The 25,591-nt window shown below is 41.3% G+C and overlaps 1 protein-coding gene and 1 non-coding gene across 2 annotated transcripts; one reads left to right on the top strand and one right to left on the bottom strand.

Moving 5' to 3' along the window:
- The first annotated feature begins 1,358 nt into the window (after positions 1–1,358).
- LOC133833732 (small nucleolar RNA R71) lies at positions 1,359–1,465 on the top strand. Its single transcript, XR_009893097.1, has one exon. It is a non-coding gene; the product is annotated as a small nucleolar RNA R71 (small nucleolar RNA).
- Positions 1,466–23,873: 22,408 nt separating this feature from the next.
- On the bottom strand, positions 23,874–24,341 carry LOC133832776 (uncharacterized). The gene has a single exon (XM_062263077.1). It carries the CDS (start codon positions 24,339–24,341, stop codon positions 23,874–23,876), a length of 468 nt encoding a protein of 155 aa, XP_062119061.1.
- Between the last annotated feature and the right edge of the window lie 1,250 nt (positions 24,342–25,591).

The following is a 25,591-nucleotide window of genomic DNA, read 5'->3' as shown; positions in this document are numbered from 1 at the left end:
TACTTCACAGATCTATCAGCCAGCTGTAATGTTACTGTAGTTGGCCTAGCTTCCCCCAAACCAAGCCTTCGGAATAAAGGCAAAGGCATTATATTAATACTCGCCCCCAAATCACATAAAGCATGCTTACATTCGAACTCCCCAATAGTGCATGGAATGGTAAAACTCCCAGGATCTCTCAACTTTTGAGGAAGCTTCCGTTGCAAAATTGCGCTGCATTCTTCTGTTAATGCCACTGTTTCATAATCACCCATTTTTCTCTTATTTGAGAGAATCTCCTTCATGAACTTTACATAGCTTGTCATTTGTTCTAATGCTTCCGCAAATGGTATATTTATGTGTAACTTCTTGAACACCTCTAAAAACTTTGCAAACTGCTTATCCAAATTATGCTTGCGAAGTCTTTGTGGATATGGAACTCTAACATGATGCTCAATAGTTACAGGTGGGGTCTCCTCTTCTTCCTTAAGGTCTTCAGTAACCTTCTTATCATCCAACTTCTTCTCTCCTTCAACTGACTGACTCTTCTTTGGCCCTTCATATTTCTCTCCACTCCTCAAGGTAATAGCTTGCACTGCTCTTTAGGATTAACTTCTGTAGTGCTAGGCAAATTTCCTTGAGCTCTATTAGTCATTAAAGTAGCCAATTGCCCTATTTGAGTCTCCAAACTTCTTATGGATGCCCTAGTCTCAGTCATGAATTGGTTAAGCACATCAGATTGGGATTCAGCTGGTTTCATTGGCATGGGTGGGGGTGGTCTATTTTGTGGTTGATAGTAGCCCGGTGGAGGATTTTGGTGTGCATATTGTTGTGGATAGGGTGGCCTATTTTGGGTAGGTATATAAGGTGGCTGAGGTTGAGGATAAGGTTGGAGAGTGTTTTGGTTGTTAGACCAGGAAAAATTGGGATGGTTCTTCCAAGCTGGGTTGTAAGCCATGGAATTGGGATTGTTTGGCTGTCTTGGGTAATTTCCTATGGCTTGAACTTCTTCCATGGGCATATTATTCATGTCTGTAGCAGGGCATTGGTTTGGTTGATGGGCTGTACCACACACTTCACATGAGTTTTGAACTTGCATAGCTTGAGAGGGTAGGGTAGTCTTTTGCAATTGCTTCGTCAAAGCTGCTACTTGAGCGGTAAGCATGGTTATGGCATCCACTTCCATCATTCCAGCCACCTTCTTTGGCTGCCCCCTTTCATTTGGCCATTGGTAATTGTTCATCGCCATCTCCTCTAATAGCTCATATGCCTCATTAGCACTTTTGCTCATAAAAGCACCTCCCACCGCAGCTTCTATAATTGTTCTTGTCGTCCCATTCAAACCATTATAAAAATTATGCACCAACATCCACTTTTCTATTCCATGGTGCGGACACTTCCTTAGAAACTCCTTAAAGCGCTCCCAAGAATCATACAATGACTCTCCATCCAACTGATAAAAATTATTAATCTCACCCCTTAACTTTGCAGCCTTCGCTGGAGGAATGAACTTGGCAAGGAATTTCTGAGCTAACTCCTCCCATGTAGTGATTGAATTCTCTTGTAAGGAAATCAGCCAACTTTTCGCCCTATCCCTCAATGAAAATGGGAATAGCCTCAGTCTTATAACATCATCACTCACCCCATTCATCCTGAACGTAGCACATAACTCCAGGAATTTAGCTATGTGTAAATTAGGGTCCTCCGTCGGCATACCTCCAAACTGAACAGTTGTTTGAACCATCTGAAGAATGGCTGGCTTAATCTCAAAGTAGTTTGCAGCAATGGTTGGAGGTCTGAAATGCACTCCTGTAACAGTAGAAAGTACATAATCTCTCAGTGTTCGTTCTCCTTGCTCCCTTGGACCCTCCGTAGCCCCTTGACCATTATTAGCGCCATTTCCTAGATTATCAGCCATGGTGAATTCCAATTTCCTTTTTATTTTCCGGTTCTGCCTGCACGTTCTTTCAATTTCCCGGTCTATTGGTATAACCTGTTTTTTTCTATTACTTCGCATATACCAACTAGTCCTGAAATACAAGAGAACCTTGATCCGGATTAAATGTAAAAAAAAATTCAATTTAGAAAAAAAATTAACTTATTGGTATTAACAAAAACAGTCCCCGGCAACGGCGCCAAAAACTTGATCGCAAAAATGTAACACACAAGTATACGTGGTCTAATCAAGTAATATATGATAAGTTAAGTGTCGATCCCACGAAGACTGATATTAATCACCAACAATTAATTCCTAATTCTAATTGATTTGCTTAATAATTTCAGATTACAATTAAAATACTTACTACTAAAAATTAGGAAACTACTAACACTTAAATAAATGCAGTAATAAGAGTTGATTTAATTTAATAGATGCAAGAGTTAGGGCTTTAGTTTCATCAACTTTCCACTTATGATTTCTACTCAATTCTCAAGATTTCTTAATTCTGTTGTAGTAGTCTTGTTAGGATCTATAATTCTCTACAATATACTATTCCCTACATCTCTGTGGTAAATCAATATATTGCAGGCTTTAAACACACAATCCCTAAACTACACAACTCATAAAAGTACTTTCGTCTAACATGAAATTGTGATTATTTATCTTTAGCATAATTATCCTTTTCTTTTCAGAGTTTAGGTTAAAATCATATGGACATGTAAATGACGATCAAACATTCACAAGCATTAAGTGTACGATAAATAATCCACAGCAGAAGAAAGAAATTCAGAAAAATTTCATTAAGAAATCATAGTTTCAAGAAGAATCCACTAAAACCCTAATAATAAGATTAGTTCAAAGCAGACATAATGACATCAACCAAATTAAATATAAACAATAACATCAGTAGAGAGATTACAGAAGAGAAGAAGAATTCAAACTTTTAGATCCTCCATGTTTTTCTTCTGCCTCCAAAGACTTATCTCTTTCTAATTCTGCCTTCTCCCTAAAATTAACTCTAAAAACGTATTTAAACCAAAATCCTAAAAAAAACTAACAAATTCGAAAATTCACGTGCAGCCACACGCGCCGTGGCGCGTGTCAATGCTTCAGCAAGCGCCCTCTCTGACTTCAGCAAGCGTCGCGGTGCGTCCCCCAGGCGCCGCAGCCCTTCAAAATTCCAGAATTTAGGCAACTTTCTGTTTCTCCCTTGGGCCGCAGCTCTCCATTCAAGCGTCGCGGCCCCTAAAATTCTTCCAAAATCTCGATTCCAAACTGCAAATCTACCAATTATCTCCGCGAATGAGTCTTCAGCTTCCTTCTTATCAACTTTTAGCACAAATTGCTCAATTTCAACTGATTTTCCAGTCATTTGCCAAACTTCACGATTTCCTCTCCTATTTCCTGAAAACATACCAAAACAAGCATAATACCGCAACACACTCCACCAAAAATGACTCAAACTGATCCTAAACACATGTTAAAACTATGCTAAAAACGGACTCATCAGCTATATATTAATAAAATGATGTTTATCCATACTTGCCCTTGTATGCCTCCTTATTGCCTATTTGTTACTTGTTTGTTGTCTTCGTTGGGCCATCGCGTGCCACTTGCCTTGTTGTGTGCTTTGTGTTGTGTGGATGTTCCAAGGAATGACTTGCTTTGTGCTTGCTCATACTTCGTTATTGCATGTTGCATGTTCGAGATGTGTTTGTGGCTAACCACTGAGTTTGTTTACCCGCAGGTGTGTGTTGTAGGCTGACTTGCTAGCTTGGAGTGTCCTTTAGTGTCGCACGTTCTGTCTCCTTGGAGTACCCAAATAGCCGACCCATGACAGTTGGTATCAAAGACAGGTTAGAGAAAGCTTGGCATAACACACAAATGGTGAGCAACACTCAGAGGATCGAAGCGCTTGAGAAGCCCGTGGAGGAACTAGATGGCTTGGATGAGAGGGTCAGGGATCTTTCCTCTACAAGCCGTAACTCTGGATCGTCAGATGGAAGCAACGCATAGCTGTGCTAGTGAAGGAAAATGATGTTCTGCTATCCAGAATAATTGCGTTGGAGTAAAGAAACACTCCAACAAGTACTTCTGTTAACCCTCGATGGGAAGAGTGCATTGCAATAGTGGAGCGCATGTTGAAGGAACAACAAGTATCCAAAAATGACATCACAGAAGACTGCAGGGAGTCAGTTGGCGCGCTCAGAGAAGAAACGACTGAGCTAACGGTGAAGGTGAACCTAACCATGCGAGTTGTTGGGATTGCTCCTGCAACAGGACTGATAGGTATGGAATATGGCCGAGTTAAAGTGCCTGAGCCGAGGCCCTATAATGGGACTAGAGATGTAAAAGACTTGGAAAATTTTCTCTTCAACATGGAACACTATTTTAGAGTCGTACGAGCCGATTCTGAAGAAGGAAAGATTTTTATGGCTAACATGTACTTGTCCAGGGATGCCAAGGTGTGGTGGAAGACAAAGTATGATGACATTGAGAATGGTAGTTGCACCATCACATCATGGGGAGACTTGAAGAGAGAAATGAAGACACGATTTCTACCAGATTATGTCGCCTACATGGCTCGATGCCAGTTGAGAGAGCTTAAACAAGTCGGGACAGTTCGAGAATATGTGAAGAAGTTTTTGGGACTAATGCTCGATATAAAGGCCATGTCTGAAGTAGAAAGGCTCTTCTTCTTCCTCGAGGGATTGAAACCGTGGGCCAAACAAGAACTTCAGAGACAGCGTGTCTGACCTATCCACCGCTCAAGCTGCTGCTAAATGCTTGACAGACTACACTCTGGAGATCAGCCTGCTGAAGAGGGCTACCCCTCCAACCAGCTCAAGTAGCACTGGGAGTAAGAAGTCTAGGAAGTCATGGCAGGGTAAGAGTGGGGGAGAGAAGAGGACAGTAGAGTCCAGTTCTTCCAGCGGTACAGATGCTGCTGCAGGGAAGAAGCCGCTAGCTTGTTGGCTCTGAAAGGGACATCATAAGTCGGTAGTTTTCCCTTACAGGGGCAAGTTGAATGCCCTCATTGGTCAAGAAGAACAGAGTGAAGAAGATGAGGAGGATGAAGAGTATGCGCACATGGGCGCTGTCCGCCTGTTGAATGCTTTCAAGAAGCATGGTGAAAAAGGGAAGAAGACCCTAGGGAAAGGGCTAATGTTTGTGGATGCCACCATCAATGACAAGTCGGCCAAGAGCGTGATGATTGATACTGGCACCACCCACAACTTCATCTCAGAACTCGAAGCCAAGCGACTGGGACTAAAACTAGAGAAAGATGCAGATCGCATGAAAGCGATCAACTCAAAGGCCTTAGCCACAACTGGAGTGGTTAAAGGCGTAAAAGATAAGATCGACATGTGGGAGGGGCAGACTGGCTTAGTGGTGGTCTATGTGGATGAATTTCATGTAGTTTTGGGAATGGACTTCCTAATCAAGAAAGGTGCCATCCCGATTCCTTCTACTGGGAGTTTGCTCAAAATGGGAGAGACTCCTACAATGGTGCTTACAAAGGTGATACCACCCCCTGGTGTGAAGCTGCTATCAGCTTTACAGTTTAAGAAGGGTGTGAAGAAACAGGAGCCCACTTATGTATTGGTACCCACCGTGTTCGAAGAAACAGTGGAAGAGATTGTTCCACTTGAAATTACGAGGGTCTCGAAGATGTATGGGGACATGATGCTAGATAAACTCCCCAAAGCCGTTAGCCAGGAAGTCACAACGGGGTTGAATATCCGACTCGGGGCAAGTCGAGGGGTATTTTGGGTATTAGATGTTTCATGGGGTTATCGGGTTATGGAAATAAATATTTGGAGATATATTTGAGGTTAGAATGTTTAAGAGGGAATATTGGGGAAATTTACCATTTTACCCTCGGGGATGTTTTTGGCACCCCGGGCCTTGAGGTAACCTTAAAGACCTAAGTTAAATAAAACAAAATTCAAGAAAAACTCAGACACTTGTAGAAATCGACCCAAGCATTTTCTCTTTATCTCTTTCTTGAAGTTTTCTCTCCATTGGAAGTTTGGAGAACTCTTGATGAAATTTGATCAAAGACTAAGGAACTTCAGTTGGGATTTTGGGAGCTAGAGGCTTGGACCTTAGTGAACTGATTTGAGGACTCACTTCTGCTTAAGGTAAGCTTTGATCTCAGTGAATTGCTTTGAGTAGCTGCTGGTTTTCTTAGAGTTTGCATGTGTGATGGATGATGGATCATTCTTGAGTTTGATGAGGTTTTGAGCAAGAATTATTGTTAGGCTTTGCTGCTTTGTTCATGGTATAAATTCTGTGATGATTAGCTTAAGTTTTTGGGTTGATTTTGGGGTTAATTGGATGGGTTTTCGTGACAAAAATGGAGGATTTTTCTGGGTTCGAAGGGTCAGGCCGCGACATTGGTCTTGCTGAGCCGCGGCCCTCCAAAGCATTTTGGTGGCCTGGAAGAAGGGCGGGCCGCGACATGCCCTGGCTAGGGCCGCGGTGCGCCTACCCTAATTTGGGGTTGCTCTCTGTTTTGGGGGCGGGCCGTGGCATGGCCTTATGGGGTCGCGGCTCTTAGTGCATTTTAAGACTTTAAAGTGTGTTTAGGCTTGGGGACTCAATGGTTAAGGCTCGGGATGGATTTTATCACCTGGATTGATAGAATTCAAGGTCTCAGATCAGATCCACTGCGGGCAGAGCAGTGGATGAATATGATTTCCTCAATTCTGGATTTTATGAGGGTTGAGGGGAATGAGGGGGTAGCTTGTGCTAGCTACATGTTTAGAGAGGATGCCCGCATCTAGTGGGATGTGGTAGTTCAGAGAAGGAATGTGGCTGCTATGACTTGGGAAGAGTTCAGAAATATCTTTAATGAGAAGTATCACAATGTTGTAGTTCGAGCTGCGAAGGTTGACGAGTTCATCAACCTAACTCAGAACCGGTTGACAATTACTAAGTATGCTCTGAGATTTGATCGGTTGGCGATGTTTGCACCAGATTTAGTGCCAACTGATACGGCAAGAAGAGACAGATTTGTACTGGGATTGAACGTTATGATCACCCGTGATGCTCAGGTTGTAGACAAGGCCATTACAGCTGAGGGGGTCGAGGACCAGATTTGGAGAGAAAGCGCAGTTAGGTGCGATGCCAGGAGGATGGTGCCTCTTTTTATTGGATCCAGTGAAGGTAGTGGCTCTAATGAGCAGAAGAGAAAGGCCCCAGATTCTTTTGTTCGTCCTAGCTCAGATTGGAGGGCACGGGGTGCTTTTGGTGGCCGTCAAGGCAGAGGTGACAACTGGAGGAGCTTTCCAGTGTGTCCATGGTGCAGACGATGACACCAGGGTGAGTGCAGGATTAACGCCTGCTTTGTCTGTGGGAGTGCCAATCATCTAAAGAGGGACTGCCCATAAGTCAGGAAAGAGGAGTCGTAGCAGAGCGACAGTCTCGCTCCTACCAAAGTATTTAGTTTGACTCAGACTGAGGTGGAGGCTAGCCCCTCGGTTGTGACAGGTCAGATTTCTAGTGCTAGTTCTCCTTATACTGCATTGTTTGATTCGGGAGCTACTTATTTGTTTATGTCTGCTAGAGTGATAGATCAGCTGTGTAGACCTAGTGTTTTGTATGCTAGGGGTTTTCAGACTTTGTTGCTGACTGGAGAACTAGTAGTCTCTAGGAGGTGGATTAGAGCTTTAGCAGTAAAGGTAGATGGTAAGGAATTGTTTGCTGATCTAATTGAGCTTGTGATGGATGACTTCGATATGATCCTGGGGATGGATTGGCTATCAAAGTATGGGGCGACAATTGACTGTAAGCGAGGATGGTGACCTTTGAACCAGAAGGGGAGGTAACCTTTGTATTTGTGGGAGCATTTGGTGGACCGCGGATACCTATGATTTCAGCACTGAAGGCAAGAGACCTGATGCAGGGAGGTTGCATAGGATTCCTAACGAATGTTGTGGATACCTCTAGGGTTATGTCGGTTGGACCGGATGAGACTAGATTAGTGTGTGAGTTTCCAGATTTATTTCCAGAAGATCCGCTAGGGTTTCCACCGCAACGGGAGATTAATTTTGTTTTAGAGTTGGCGCCAGGGGTAGAGCCAGTAGGATACCTTACAGAATGGCTCCAGCAGAATTAAAAGAGTTGAAGATTCAGGTGCAGGAGTTACTTGATTTGGGGTTCATTAGACCGAGTTTCTCCCCATGGGGTGCTCCTGTGTTGTTCGTCAAGAAGAAGGATGGATCTCTTAGGATGTGTATTGACTACAGGGAGCTGAATAAGTTAACCATTAAGAACAAGTATCCACTACCTAGGATCGACGATTTATTTGATCAGTTACAGGGAAGAACAATGTTTTCCAAGATAGACCTCTGATCAGGTTACCATCAGTTAAGGATTAAAGGGGAGGACATACCAAAGACCACTTTTCCGAACGAGGTATGGACACCATGAATTCCTAGTTATGTCCTTTGGATTAACCAATGCCCCAGCAGATTTTTTGGATATGATGAATAGAGTTTTCAAGGATTATTTGGATATTTTTGTGATTGTGTTCATCAACGACATTTTGGTGTACTCTCGGTCAGATTCAGAGCATGAGAAGCATCTATGATTGGTATTGCAGCAGTTAAGAGAGCATAGCTTATATGCTAAGTTCAGCAAGTGCGAGTTCTGGTTATCGTAAGTTACATTTCTGGGCCATATCATCAGTAAGGAGGGGATTCTGGGTGACCCAAGTAAGATTGAGGCAGTGAGATTGGCCTGGACCGAGCAATGTTCCTGAAGTGAGGAGTTTTCTGGGATTGGCAGGATATTATCGGCGGTTCGTGGAGGGATTCTCCAGGATAGCTACGCCATTGACAGAATTGACAAAGAAGAAGACAAAGTATGTTTGGACAGATAAATGTGAGAACAGTTTTAAAGAGTTGAAGCGGCGACTGATCACCGCTCCAGTGTTGAGTCTGCCGACAGATAATGAGAAGTTTGTTGTTTATTGTGATGCTTCCTGACAGGGTTTAGGGTGTGTGTTGATGCAAGCTAATAAGGTGATAGCATATGCATCGAGACAGTTAAAGGAGTATGAGCAGAGATATCCCATGCATGATCTGGAGTTGGCAGTGATGGTATTCGCACTTAAGATTTGGAGACATTATCTATATGGTGAGAAGTGTGAGATATACACTGATCATAAGAGCTTGAAGTGCTTCTTTACTCAGAAGGATCTGAATATGTGCCAGAGACGGTGGTTAGAGTTCGTTAAGGATTATGATTGTGATATCCTATACCATCCTAGGAAGGCTAATGTAGTGGCTGATGCATTGAGTCGGAAAGGCCCAGGACAGTTGTTTAGTTCGAGATAGATATCTGATAAGCTAGCTGAGGAGATGACTAAAGCGGGTATAGAGTTGGTGGTTGGTCGGTTAGCCAACATCACTCTTCAGTCTACACTCCTTAAGAGGATCAAGGAGGCACAGGGGAAAGATTTCCAGTTGAGAGGTCACAGAGAGAACGTCTTAGTCGGAGCGGCTCAGGACTTTTCTATTTCAAAGATAGGGTTACTAAAGTACAAGGGTCGAATCTGTGTTCTGATGGATTCTGATATCCGGCGAGAGATCTTAGATGAATCGCATACCACTCCCTATTCCTTGCATCCGTATACGACGAAGATGTACCGGGATTTGAGAGTTTTGTATTGGTGGTCGGGCATGAAGAGGGATGTGGTGGATTATGTGACCAAGTGCTTAACTTGTCAGCAGGTCAAGGCTGAACATCAGAGGCTAGCAGGGTTGCTGCAACCTCTGGGGATTCCAGAATGGAAGTGGGATGATATCACCATGGACTTCATGGTTGGTTTGTTGAGGACCGTGGGACAGCATGACTCGGTGTGGGTGATTGTGGATAAGTATACCAAGTCTGCCCGCTTTTTACCTGTAAAGACGACTTATATTGTGGAGCAGTATGCTGAGTTATATATGAAGGAAATTGTTTGACTTCATGGGGCTCCGAGGTCGATAGTATCCGACAGGGACCCCACCTTCACTTCCAAGTTTTGGGAGAGTCTGCAGAAGGCTATGGGCATGTAGTTACGATTTAATACCGCTTATCATCCTCAGATAGATGGACAGTCTGAGAGGACGATTCAGATATTGGAGGATATATTGCGATCCTGCGTGCTAGATTTTGGGGGATCTTGGAGTAAGCATCTCCCTTTGATCGAGTTCTTGTACAATAACAGTTATCAGGCGACTATCGGAGTGGCTCCATATGAGATGCTTTATGGAAGGAAGTGTAGATCACCTATCCATTGGGATGAGACAGGTGAGAAGAGTTATTAGGGTCCTGAGATGGTTCAGAGGACCAATGAAGAGATTGAGAAGATTAGAGCGTGAATGCTCGCCTCCCAGAGTCGCCAGAAGAGTTATGCAGACCTGAAAAACAGGAGTGTGAAATTTCAGGTTGGTGACCATGTGTTTCTTAGGGTTTCACCTTTGAGGGGAATGAAACGGTTTGGTGTTCGGGGCAAGCTGAGCCCTAGGTTTTTTGGCCCCTTCGAGATTCTGAAACTCGTTGGAGAGGTAGCTTATAGACTGGCGATGCCTCCAGCTTTGTCAGGGGATCATGATGTTTTTCGTGTATCCATGCTCTAAAAGTATGTATCAGATTCGACGTACGCTTTGAGTTATGAGAATTTGGAGCTGGACCAGGATTTGTCTTATGAGGAGAAGTCGGTTCAGATTCTTGACCGGAAGGATAAAGTCTTGCGAAGCAAGACCATCGCCTTGGTGAAAGTGTTGTGGAAGAACAGGAAGATTGAGGAGGCAACATGGGAACTTGATTCAGAAATGCGGGAGCGGTATTTCGAGTTGTTCAGGTAATTTTGAGGATGAAATTTCTGTGTGGGGATAGTTGTAGTAACCCAAATTTGCTAATAAGGCTTAGGGCCTTGATTAGCGTGCCTGGAAGGCAATAACTGAATTATGGTTATAATATGTGAATTTATGTGAATATGTGATTAGAGATGCATGTTTAGTTGAATTAAATATGCATGTGGGCCCCGTTTGGATATTAAGGGCATGTTTTTAATTTTAGCCCGTTGAGGGCATAAATTTGATAAATGAGATAAATGTGACATGCTTGTGATATATCTATGTAGCACGATCTGGGACAGTCTTAGGGAGTCGTTAGCCAGGAAGTCACAATGGGGTTGAATATCCGACTCGAGGCGAGTCGAGGGGTATTTTGGGTATTAGATATTTCATGGGGTTATCGGGTTACGGAAATAAATATTTGGAGATATATTTGAGGTTAGAATGTTTAAGAGGGAATATTGGGGAAATTTACCATTTTACCCTCGGGGACGTTTTTGGCACCCCGAACCTTGAGGTAACCTTAAAGACCTAAGTTAAATATAACAGAATTCAAGAAACACTCAGAAACGTGTAGAAACCGACCCAAGCATTTTCTCTCTATCTCTCTCTCGAAGTTTTCTCTCCTTTTGAAGTTTGGAGAACTCTTGGCGAAATTTGATCAAAGACTAAGGAACTTCAGCTGGGATTTTGGGAGCTAGAGGCTTGGAGCTTAGGGAACTGATTTGGGGACTCACTTCAGCTTAAGGTAAGCTTTAATCTTAGTGAATTGCTTTGAGTAGCTGCTGGTTTTCTTAGAGTTTGCATGTGTGATGGGTGATGGATCATTCTTGAGTTTGATGAGGTTTTGAGTTAGAATTATTGTTAGGCTTTCCTGCTGAGTTCATGGTATAACTTCTGTGATGATTAGCTTGAGTTGTTGGGTTGATTTTGGGGTTAATGGGATGCGTTTTCGTGACAAAAATGAAGGATTTTTCTGGGTTCGAAGGGTCGGGCCACTACATTGTTCTTGCTGAGCTGTGGCCCTCCGAAGCATTTTGGTGACCTGGAAGAAGGGCGGGTCGTGGCGCGCTTGCCCTGATTTGGGGTTGCTCTATGTTTTGGGGACGGGCAGCAGCATGGCCTTATGGGGTCGCGGCTCTTAGTGCATTTTAAGGCTTTAAAGTGTGTTTAGGCTTGGGAACTCAAAGGTTAAGGCTCGGGATGGATTTTTATCACCCCGATTGATAGAATTCAAGGTCCCAAAGATTAGAGTTATGGCTCGAAGTTATTTAATGGATTAGAACTTGATGGATGAATCTTGTTAATGCGTTGTGACTAGGGTTTCAGCGAGGCTCAGACTAGGGGACTATGCTCAGGACATCGGTGCTTGAAAAGCTTGGGACACAGGTAAGAAAACTGTTGTTCCCGTAGAGCTTGTATGCAGGGCAGGGCCCTATATGATTGTGTTGTAGGGCGTAGCCCTTTGATTGAGTTTGTTCATGTTAGTATTTGCTTTATTATGCTATGCATGCATATGTGTAAATGTTCGACAAGAGCCGGGAACGGCGCAGGCCGAGATCGGCAAGGCTGGGAACGGTGTTAATCACGTGGAGTGTAAGGTCGAGTGCGGCAAGGGGCCGAGAGCAGCGTTTAGCACGCAGAGTGCGAGTTGCCAAGGCGAGACCCTAAAGGATACCTGGGATATCCTCACAGTGTGGACTGCGAACCCAGGGCCTGGTAAAGCACCTAGGACGGGATGGCCGTATGTGTATAGCCTATTGATGGCCTGTTTATATGCTAAGTGTTTGATATACATATGTTATCTACTTGTGAGGGTTTTCTTGCTGGGATTTCGCTCACGGGTGCTCTATGGTGCAGGTAAGGGCAAGGGAAAGGTCAACCAACCATGAGTATGGAGAGCGCGAAGCGGCTCGTACATGTTTGGCCTGCCTCGCTGCCACGTCCAGGGGTATTTGGGAGATGATTGTACTAAACTTAGATTTTTTCGTCTAGTCGACTCTGCTTGTATTCATGTGTTGTAAACATTTCTAAATAGTGTTTTGGGATCCCAAATGTTAAACACTTTATGATTTTCAGTAAATGGAATTATTTTCAAAGTTTATGACCTTGTTTATGGTTTAATTACACGTTTGTCTTAAAACCTCGATTAGCGAGTTAAATGCACATTTTAAAATCACTTAGTAATGGCTCTAAGGAAGTAAGGCGTAACGACAAGGCAGGATGCTTGAACCAGGCAGCTGATGCCTTGAGTCGCAAAGCAGAATTAGCAACTCTATAGATCTTGGCTAGTTTTTCGACTAGCGTGGTGAACACTCCACTCAAGGAGCGCATCAAGGAAAACCTGGAGAAAGACCCAGTTGTCAAAACCATCCTGAAGCTCGTGAGAGAAGGCAAGAATCGACAGTTCTGGGTGAAGAATGATCTTCTGTGGGCCAAAGGGGATCGCTTGTATGTTCAGAAAGCTAGAGATTTGTGGAAGACATTACTAAGCGAGTGTCATGACACCCTGTGGGCATGTCATCCAGGGTGGCAGAGAACGCATGCTCTTTTGAAGCAGGGATACTACTGGCCACAGATGCGAGATGATGTAGTGGAGTACACCAAGACCTGCCTCGTTTATCAGCAAGACAAGGTCGAGAGGAACAAGACACCTGGGTTCTTGGAGCTATTGTGAGTCCCAAGCCAACCATGGGAGAGTGTGTCGCTTGACTTTATAACTAGCCTACCGAAGACAGAGGATTTAAGTGCGATCTTGGTGGTCATGGATAGATTCTCGAAGTATGAAACATTCATCCCGGTGTCGAAGTACTTTTCGGTAGAGGAGACAGCACGACAATTCTTCAAGCTTATTGTCAAATATTTGGGAGTGCCCCAGAACATTGTTAGTGATCGAGATGGGAGATTCACTGGGACCTTTTGGTCCAAACTATTCAGCCTCTTGGGTTCACAATTGAACATATCCTCGAGCTACCATCCATAGACAGATGGGCAAACATAAGGATTCAACGAGATGTTGGAGGAGTACTTGCGCCACTTTTTCAATGCCAATCATAAGAACTGGCTGTAACTACTCGATGTAGCTCAATTTTTCTTCAACTCTCAAAAGAGTTCTTCATCGAATAAGAGCCCTTTTGAAGTTGTTAATGGACAGCAGCCACTGTTGCCCCACATAGTGGACGAACATCATGGTCGAAACCAGCGAGCCTTTCACTTCACAAAAGACTGGAAGAAAACGACAGAGATTGCCCAAGCTTATTTAGAAAAAACATAAAAAAGAATGAAGAAGTGGGCAGTTCAGAAACGCAGACCACTGGAGTTTAAAGAAGGTGACTTAGTGTTAATCAAGTTGAGGCCTGGACAATTGAGATTCCAAGGGGACAAAGACATCAGACTCGTTCGCAAGTACGAGGGTCCAGTCTCAATCATCTCAAAACTTGGCCTAACTTCCAACAAGTCAACCTACCAGCATGGATGAAGATACACCCGGTCCTTCGCATTAGCAACTTGAAGTCATATCATGAAGATCAAACAAATCCAGAGCGCAACAAGTCAATCAGAGGAGGAATCATCATTCAGCCAAGGAGCAGGCGTCAACCTGAAGAAATCTTGGTAGAGAGGATGGTCACCACCGATCGTAAAAATCATAAGGAATATCTGGTAAAATGGAAGGGGCTCGCAGATAACGAGATAAGCTGGGAGAGGGCGGAAGACTTGAAGAAGATCACATAGACGATTGAAGATCTACAAGCAACTTCGTCGAGGATGTCGAAGAATTGAGTGGGGGAGAGTGTGGCGATCTGCCCCTTTGGCACACTCACGTGGGGCCATTTTGTAAGTGAGCATTCCTTGGTGCTTGATCATTAGTCAAGTCTTGCACCAAGCAACCTCATGGGGTAGGGTAGTGGAAATTTTGTAATTATGCATATGTCTCCCACACAAAAATCATATATGTTACTGGGAAGACCTTGTATCCCTAGACGGCTCCTTAGGGGGAGGTGACCTGGTGACTTAGGGAAGCACCATGGCCACCAGCAGGTGGGGGCCAAAGCTGTGTACTCCCTTGCCCTAACAAGGCTATATATTAATAAAATGATGTTTACCCATACTTGCCCTTGTATGCTTCCTTATTGCCTATGTGTTACTTGTTTGTCGTCTTCGTTGGGCCATCGCGTGCCACTTGCCTTTTTGTGTGCTTTGTGTTGTGTGGATGTTCCAAGGAATGACTTGCTTTGTGCTTGCTCATACTTCCTTATTGCCCGTTGCATGTCTGAGATGTGTTTGTGACTAACCACTGAGTTTGTTTGCCCGCAGGTGTGTGTTGTAGGCTGACTTGCTAGCTTGGAGTGTCTGCAAGTGTCGCACGTTCTGTCTACTTGGAGTACCCAAATAGTTAGCCCGTGACACATAGCAGCGCCAAGTCCTGCGGACCCACCACCTCAACTGCGCAGCAGCGCCCTGCGCCAGGTCCCGCGAACACCACCTCGGCCGCGCAGCAGCGCCCTGCGCCAGGTCCCGCGGACACCACCTTGGCTGCGCAGTAGTGCCTCACGCTAGGTCCCGCAGACACCACCTTGGCTGCGCAGCAGCGCCTCGCGCCAGGTCCCGTGGACCCACCACCTCAACCACGCAGCAGGGCCTTGCACCAGGTCCCACGGACCCACCACCTTGGCCTAACAGTAGCACCTAGCGCCAGGTCCCATGGACCCACCACCTCGGCCACGCAGTAGCGCCTCGTGCCAGGTCCCGTAAACCCACCACCTCGGCTGCACAGCAGCACCCTGCGCCAGGTCTTGCGGACACTACCTCGGTTGTAAAGTAGCGCCTCATGCCAAGTCCCACGGACCCACCACCTCGGTCGTGCAACAGCGCCCTGTTCCAGGTCCTGCGGACCAACCACCTCGGCCACACAGCAGTGCCCCGTGCCAAGTCTCGAGGGCCCACCACCTCGATTGCGCAGCAGCGCCCCACACCAGGCCCGTGAAGACCACCTCAGCCGTGCAGTAGCACCAGGTCCCGTGGACACCACCTCGGTCGTGCAGCAACGCCTCGCGCCAGGTCCCACGGACATGCCTCGCCATTTGCCTGCTAGCCTTGTCATGCGAGATGCCATGGCTTGTGCTCAAGGGTCCATGCGAGTCCCAACATCTTGCCGGGATAAAGACCCGCGAAAGGCATCTTGCCTCGCCATATCTTCCATGACAACCCATAAGTTCTACATCACTTAACCAAATGTAAGAAAGCTTGGTGAAAAGGTGTATCTTTGAAATAGGAAAAAGAACCATCAGGTACAAGGCATGCCCACGAGTATGGGATGTAAGTAATTGAGGAGGACAGAGGCGCGACTCTGACATCTGTACCCAACAAGTAGTGGAGGTACGACACGGTACCATGGCAGGAGTACTTTTGCAGACCTCTGACATATACCGGAGCTGACTACCACTCCTCCTACACCACTACCACCTACAGCCTGAATATACAGCTCCTTTTCTCTTCGGGACCACAATGTACCAAGAGCCATTAGAGCTCACATATAAATAGGGCCTCACTTCATCATTGAAGGGGGTTGGAAAATTCATTGTATATAGAGGTTATTAAACAATATACAGGTTTTTACTCCATTATTGATATGCATTTATCATTCCTTAAGTCTATTCTATATTCTCATTTAGTTATTATCTTACTAAACTTTGTGTTTTCCGATCTAACATCGTTGACGAGTTCTCACTGCCAACATAAACTTCTATTAAATCCTGAGCATATAGCTAATCGTATTTATAGTGACGTAATCAAAGTGGAATATAAATAAGATTATATGTTCAAATATAAGTTAGTCCTAAGATTAGTCAATGCACAGGATTTACACTGACTTGCCAATCTACTATATGATCTACTTACACATCGCAATGTTATGTTCTTTCTTGAACACTAGCAAAGTAGATAAGATCGGATGTGTTTGTTACATCGGATTGGACCGATATTGACAGTAGATAGGATGAGTAAACATACTATTATTATCTATTCTAGTCATATCATATAGTTGACCATAGCTGAATTAAATCTTAATTCTGAGTGGTTAGTATTCTAACTGATTTTATTATTTGAGTTCTTTGACTTGTTCGTTACCAGCTTACCCTACGGACTAGCTCATACTTACATCTTGGGAACTCGATAGTATAATTGACTGGGAGTGTTAATCATAGATATGAACATCTATGGCTTTTGATGAAGAAGTTAAATGATGGTTTTGTTTTAGTTTGGTTCAAGGTGCTAAATTATAGAGATCTCATTTCAGTAATTAATATTAGTTTACTGAAATATCATTTACAAGGAACTAAGTGTTTTAAGGATAAAATACAATGAGGGGTAAAACTATATTTTAGTCTCATCTCATTGTAGATTGTCTATAGAGAATTGAGTGATAATTATGGTTATAACAATTGATAATTAATAACGTATCTATATTGCTTATAGAGCATTCTATAAATTCAAGAGTGCAATTCTAAGTCTTTACTGGAGTCACGAGGAATTAACAAGTTAGTAAATTTAATTGTTAAATTTATGATAACTTATTAGAGCTTGATTTCATATGCCCATGGTCCCCACTATACCTTGGATAAAATCATCTAGATAGTCTCAATTAATTGATTAATTTATCAATTATAATATCAAAGTTGACCAGGTCAATTTTGGATAGTTTCACAGAGTTATGTAATTTAGAGAAGAAAAAAGAAATTATGGCAGATTAAACACACATGACATATGGTTTTTGAGAAGATCTGAAGATCTAGTCTTGATGCTCTAGGTTTTAGATTCTCTCTACAGCATAAGTCATTTTCTAAGCCTCAATTTTTCTCTTCTATTCTTCTTCTTTTTGTATTTATCTCATGTGTTGTGAATTTCCCACTCTAGTCTAGGTGATTCTAAGGATACTTTGGAAGGCTATGAAAAAAATTGAAGATCTATTAAGTTTCTTGGTGATACCCTGCAACAAAAAGGATACAAGGGTTAGAGAAACTGAAGGAAGGACTCATTCATTCCGATGTATATGATGTAAGTGTTCTTATCATTATCTCTATATGAATTCAATTTTAGAAACATGTTCTAGGTTGTCTTATACTTATATGTTAATATGAGATTTACATGAAAATAAACAAGAACCTGAATAAGTTTTCCCAACAATATATTGATTGGCTAGCTACCTAGAATATTTATGGGCCTAAGAACTTCCTTTCACCTACCTCATCCCAATGCACAGGCACTCTACACTTTCATCCATACAACATTTCATAGGGAGTCATCCCAATATTTGATTGGTAAATATTGTGTACGAAAATTCTATTAATGGTAAGTGTCGACTCCATGACCCTGAGAAGTTGAACACGCACTTAATAGATCTTTCGGGGTCTGAAATGTCCATTCTGACTGCCCATCTGTTTGATGGTGAAACACAATGCTGAACTTCAATTACATCCTAATTTCCTTGTCAAAACTAGCCCAAAACTTTGATGTAAACCATGGGTCTCTATCTAACAATATCATCACAGGTACACCACGCAATCTAACAATTTCTTGCCCGTATAACTCAACTAATTGGTCCATATAATAAGTCATACATCTCGCCAAGAAATGAGTTGACTTAGTACAACAATCCACAATTACCCAAATTGTGGAAGGTTGTTTAGGTATTCGAGGTAGCCCTATCATAAAATTCATAACAATGTCTTGAGATTGGTAAAAGGTTGTAGGCATCCTCTAAGTTTTTAGTGCTATGATTTAATCTGCTAACGTGTTAGACACTTAGTATGGCAGAGAAAAACTATCGTGTTATCATAATTAGAAAGACAAGAGATTTTTTTTTCAAGGGGGGGGGGGGGGGGGGGGGGGGGGTCAAGTATCATCTATGCAATTAAATGTTAGGTACCCTATTTCATTGTAGGTGGGTGCACTTTGGTAATTGATGTATATACATAAAAACTAGGGGTGTGAAAATATTATCCAATCCAATTGGAACCGACAGATCCAATTACAACCAATCGCAAAAATTTGGATATTCAATTATGATTGGGTTTGATTAAATAAGACTTTATTGATCCAAATTAGATTGATTTGGTTGTTGGATGATATATGTAAATGTACAATACAACCAAATCGATCCAATTGTATATATATTTCAAAAATATATTTATTTAAAAGAATATATATTTATTTAGGATTTTGCTTATAATTTATGTTGTATTTGTATGGAGTTGTATCATTTTTAAAAAATTAGTCTTTCTATTTATAATACTATGAATTATTTGAGCAAATTTAGCTAAACAAAGGCAAAAAATCATCGGATGGATCCAATCCAACCAAATACATAAGCAGGGGGACACATCCAATGGATAAAACCTATCCAATCCAATGAATAATTGGATCAGATCAGATCGGTTGAGATAAGTTAATTGGACTGGATAGGTTGTAAAAATCAAACATCCAATGAATAATTTGATCGGATCAGATAAGCCTAAAAACATTGGATGAGATCCAACGAACACCCATAATAAAAACCTTTTATAAGGATAGCAAATGGCTAAAGTTTTTTTCTTTTAAAAATTTACTTCAAGCCTTAAAATGTATCATAGATTCGATGGTCATGTAGTTTGATTACCAATTTTGAGTGGAATAATTTCCTATTTTAAATTCCATACAATACCATTCTACAATATGCTTGCATTAGTTGCCTATTTCAAGTCGAATCACTAATTCTTTTTCAGTTCAAAATAATTTGTTCTGTTCAAACTACATGTTCAACATCTATGAAAATGGTTTGTGTATTTCTTTATGATGAAGTGATAGCGTTTTCTTTTCTGTTGCAGCATTGATGAATTTATAGTTGATGTAGTAGATTAGTTGCTTTATTGGATATATATAAAGAATAGTCTTCTGCACATACAAAGTTTGATTGCATTAATATGTTAGAAGTTTCTGTTAGAAATAATATAGTGGAGAAGAACAAAATATATATTAATATATTTAATTGAAGAACAAAAATGAAAAACAATACAATAGAAAGAATAAACCAAAGCCGAGGCACGCAAAAAACACTTTCCTTAAAGCAGATTTGCCCCCTCTACCTGAACGGTGCTAGAGGATTCGTGAGCAACCACTTCCCATGATACAACAGCTATCAAGCAAGACGAATGCACCACTGCATCTGCTTAGGCGAACTCAAAATAAACCTTCCCTCTATCACCATAAATTACTATACTGACTGAAGAGAAAAAGAAAAAAAAACTAAGTGTGTGATGCTCTGTATCTGTGTGCCTAGAATGAAAGGAGAAGCCTCTTTTTATAGGTTTCATGGAGAGTTGAAAAATGTGTGAATCAAATGCATTAATGCCCAAATATCCAACAAATCTTGTATCTTAATATCTGAAAATCAATCAGAATTAAATACCCTTATACTGGTAATATCAGCAATTACCCAAAGTGATTTTATGATAATCAATTAGAATTAATCACACAATATTTTGATATCTTAAATTTGACTAAAGTGATTTGCTAAAATCAATCAAAATAAATCACATAATATTCATATAATATCATCTTTAATCATGGTGATTTGCTGAATCATTTCCATTTTAGGCATCAATTTCTCATTCACTCAATTTTTTCCAACAATCCCCCACATGAATGAAATTGATCAACATTAAGAAACAAAGACTCGACACGACTCGACACAACAAGGTGATAGAGTTCTCTAATTGATACCTGCATAGGATAGGTGGGTGTTAGCCTTTGAACCTTCCCTTGTGAGAATATATTTACTTTATTAACTGATCAGTAGACGCAATATCTTTGAACTGTTCTGTCATTTGTGTAAATGATGATATATCTCACACAGATATCTTTTCGGCATAGTTTCGGTTCTCATGGTTATGTTCATTTTGGCCGTGAACATCTGCCTGGTTCTGTGAGAGGTTTTAGAGAATTGAGCCCCCAAAATTCTCCTTCGAAGCGGTCCCACTTCTCTCTCACATAGGTGACCTCTTATCTAAGAGAAATCTCGCATTACTCTACTTGGACTACCAATGTGTAAGGGTCATTAAAAGCTTGAGCTTAACCTTTTTTACAATGGGCATCATTGTTTCAGCTTTGGGATGGGTAGGGGTAATCCCCCACAGTGATCCTACTCGGTCTCAATAACTAGGTTGTCCCATTGAACCTAGATCTTGGGATCTCCAGTCAACTAGGTTGGGTTTCCTTTATATCAACCTTAATTTCCTTTGGGCTTAAGCCTCATTCCTTCTCATGTCTTTTCAACTTGATCTCTGTTTAACCCTTTGGTTAGTGGATCCGCAATGTTATCTTTTGATTTCAGATAATCAATTGAGATAACTCCAGTTGAGATTAGTTGTCTAACAGTATTATGTCTTCGACGTATGTGTTTAGACTTACCGTTATACAAAACATTTTGTGCCCAACCAATTGTTGCTTGGTTATCACAATATATACATATTGCAGGCACAGGTTTAGGCCATTCTGGAATATCCTCCAAGAAATTACGCAGCCATTCTGCTTCTTCACTACATTTATCTAGAGCTACAAACTCAGATTCCATCGTGGATCTAGTGATTACAGTTTGTTTCGATGATTTCCATGAAACAGCTACGCCACCCAGAGTGAACACATATCCACTAGTACCTTTCGAATCTTGGATGTTAGATATCCAGCTTGCATCAGTATATCCTTCAAGAACAACTGGTTCTCTGGCATAGTTCAATCCATAGTTTTGAGTATACCGCAGGTACCTTAGTACTCTTGTAATTGCCTTCTAGTGTTCAATACCGTGATTACTCGTGAATTGACTTAAAGTACTTACAGTGTAAGCAATATCTAGTCTTGTACAACTCATCAATTACATTAGACTACCTATCACTCTAGCATACTCTACTTGAGAGACACTGTCGCCTTTATTCTTGGATAGATGATGACTTATGTCAATCGGTGTTCTGGACACACCAGAATCATTTTTACCAAATTTGTCAAGAATCTTGTCCACATAGTGTGACTGACTCAAACTAAGTCCAACTGGCGTCCTTGTAATCTTTATTCCTAGAATTACATCAGCCAGTCCCATATCCTTCATGTCAAACCTTAAGTTCAACATATCTTTGGTAGATTTTACCAATCGTTGGTTGCTTTCGACAATGAGTATATCATCTACATACAAACAAAGAATAATATATCCATCATTTGTATTTTTGACATAAACACATTTGTCACACTCATTGATTTTGAAGCTACTGGTCATCATGACACTGTCAAATTTTTTATGCCATTTTTTTGGAGCTTGCTTAAGTCCATATAAGGATTTTACCAATTTGCACACTTTCCTTTCTTTTCCTGAAACTACAAAACCCTCGGGTTGTTCCATGTAGATTTCTTCATCAAGATCCCCATTTAGAAAGGCAGTTTTTACGTCCATTTGGTGGACTTCAAGATTTCTCAATGCACCAATTGTCAAAATCATCTTAATGGAATTTATTCTCGTCACAGGAGAATACGTGTCAAAGTAGTCATGGCCTTCTTTTTGTTTGTAACCTTTTATTACAAGTCTAGCCTTATACTTATCAATTGTTCCATCTGTTTTCATTTTCCGTTTGAAAATCCACTTGGACCCTAGAGGTTTACATCCGGGAGGGAGGTCAACAAGTTCCCAAGTATGATTTTGCATGATGGAATCAATTTCGCTTCTTATGGCTTCCTTCCATAAAGGACCCTCAGTAGAGCTCACAACTTCTTCATATGTACGAGGTTCTGCCTCTACCATATAAGTTAGAAAATTTGGTCCAAAAGAATTTTCTATCCTTGCCTTTTTACTCTGTCTTGGCTCTACTTGGACTTCTTCACTCTCCTCTTCTATTTCTTTCTCATGGATATTCTCATCCATGATCTCAAATGTTCGTTTAGACGAGCTTGGTTCATCCCCATTAGGTTTACAAGGAAATATATGTTCAAAGAACGATGCATTTTTTGATTCCATTATCGTATTCTTGTGGATGTCAGGGTTTTTAGACTCGTGTACAAAGAATCGATATGCATTGCTATTTTGCGCATAGCCAATGAAAATACAGTCAACTGTTTTAGGGCCTATTTTCATCTTCTTTGGCAATGGTACTACAACCTTTGCAAGACACCCCCACACTTTTAAGTACTTGTAAGAAGGTAGCCTACCTTTCCAAAGTTCATCGGGCGTCTTTTGTTCTTTCCTTTTGGGAATCTTATTTAAAAGATAGTTAGCCGACAAAATGGCTTCACCCCACATGTTTTGTGGCAATCCCGAACTTATTAACATAGGATTCATCATGTCCTTTAGAGTGCTATATTTTCATTCTGCCACTCCATTGGATTGAGGAGAATAAGGTGGTGTGACCTCGTGAATAATTCCGTGTTGTGCAGAGAATTCACCAAAAGGCTGTATGTATTCACCACCATGGTCACTTCTTATCATCTTAATTTTCTTATTAAGTTGATTTTCAACCTCTTGCTTATAGAGAGTAAATTTCTCTATAGTTTCACCCTTGCTTTTTAGCAAGTATACATAACAATACTTTGTACTATCATCAATGAAAGTAATAAAGTACTTGTTACCTCCTCTTGTTTGAGCAAACTTTAAATCACAAATGTCACTATGAATTAAATCAAGGGGTTCAGTGTTTCTTTCAACCGTTTGGAATGATGATCTGATTAGTTTTGCCTCTACACAAGTTTCACACTTAAGTTTGGAATTAATATTAAACGTGGGTATGTGATTCAAGTTAATCAACCTACGCAAAGTATCATAATTAACATGACCTAGTCTACCATGCCATAAATTTGAAGACTCAAGCAAGTAAACAGAAGAAGTAATAGTGTTATTATTACTAATAGTCTTTGGCTTAACAACCATTACATTCATCTTCCACATTCCCTCTTTCACATAACCCTTCCCAATAGGAACACCAGCTTTAGTCAGTACAATTTTATGGGACTCAAAAAACCATCTTGAACCCATGTACACTCAGCAGTGCTCCAGAGATCAGATTCCTGCGAATGTCAGACACATATAACACATTCTATAGCTTGACACTCTTTCCAGACGTCATCTTCAAGTACACAGTACCCTGCCCCTTTATCTCAGAGGTTGCCGAGTTTCCCATGTAGATCTTATCCCCATTTTCCACCAAAGTAAGGTCGGAGAAGGCAGACTTGTTTGCACAGACATGACAAGTAGCTCCAGTATCGAGCCACCATTCCTTTGGATTAGCATCCACCAGGTTTATTTCAGAGACCACAACACATAGGTCTAGGTCAGCGATCTCTTGGGACATTGCTTCCACAGCATTAGCCTCATTTCCTTTCTTTTTCAGAAGTCTACAATCTGATGATTTATGTCCCGACTTGTTGTAGTTAAAGCACTTCCCTTGGAATTTCGACCCTTGGAATTTCAGCTTCTTTGAAACTCCACCTTTTGGTCCTAGTTTGGACCATGGCTTGGCCTTATTAGCCTTCTTCCCCTTGGATCCTTTGTCATGCTCCACCATATTAGCCTTGGCAGCATTTGGGATTTGAGGATCGCCTCTCAGCACTTGTGTTATCCTCTTTAATGCAAAGTCAGGGAATGAGATCCTCAACACTCATTTCCTTTCGCTTGTGCTTGAGATAATTTTTGAAGTCTATCCATGCAGGGGTAGCTTCTCTATAATTGCAGCTACTTGGAAAGACTCACTCAAGACTATCCCTTCAGCATGTATTCCATGGATAATCAATTGAAGATCTTGCACTTGGCTTATCACATTTTTGGAATCCACCATCTTGAAGTTCAAGAATTGGCCAACCAAGAATTTCTTAGCTCTAGCATCTTCGGCTTTGTACTTGTGGTCCAAAGACTCCCACAGTTCCTTAGCCGTTTTCTTCACACTGTACACACTATACAGCGAGTCAAACAAGCCATTCAGAATGTAATTCCTACAAAGGAATTCAGCATGCTTCCATGCCTCAACTACATGTTGAGTTTGCACATCTACTTCATCCTCTCCAACAGTGGGAGGATCATCTTTCAAGAATCTCACAAGATTCAATGTTGTTAAGTAGAATAACATTTTCTGCTGTCAGGTCTTAAAATTCACACCAGTGAATTTTTCTGGTTTCTCATTATGGTTCACAGGAACCGTTGGAACCGAAACTTGCACAGGCTGGTCCTTTGAGGATTGGTTCTTTGTGGTCGAAGCCGGAGTTCGGGGAGATCCACCAGTGCTTTCAGTAGGAATAACATCCATATTTTCAGTCATATCTGAACGGTTACATAATACGTAAATAATTAGGCAATAATGCAACTTTAGAAAGATAATATATGTGAACCAAAAAATTATATAATTACCTACTGATATGTGGCGTTAAATTATATATATAAATAAATAAATAGTTGTAATGACAATACCAATTAAGGTAAGTAAATATGCATATACATTTCCCTATTTATTATAAGAATGTGTGGAACATTTCATCAATGTGCATATACATAGTTAAATTAGACAATATGCCCAAACTATAAATATATGATATATTTAAAATTCTAGAATATACATTAAACATATATGACATATATATACGTGTTTCATGCATATAAACACAAAGAATATATTTCATATGGAAAGATAGCAGAATATGAAAGTACTGGAAAAAAAAATCAGTGCATATAACTATGCACATATATATAAATATATTGCTACCACCGAAATGATATAGGAAGAAAAATAGATATATGCCCATATGTGCTTGAATATAATAGCTC

The sequence above is a fragment of the Humulus lupulus genome, chromosome 4 (genome assembly GCF_963169125.1).
Source record: "Humulus lupulus chromosome 4, drHumLupu1.1, whole genome shotgun sequence".
In the NCBI taxonomy this organism is placed as follows: Eukaryota; Viridiplantae; Streptophyta; class Magnoliopsida; order Rosales; family Cannabaceae; genus Humulus; species Humulus lupulus.
Note: the sequence above shows the minus strand (reverse complement) of the source record. Positions and strands in the feature narration are given on the sequence as shown.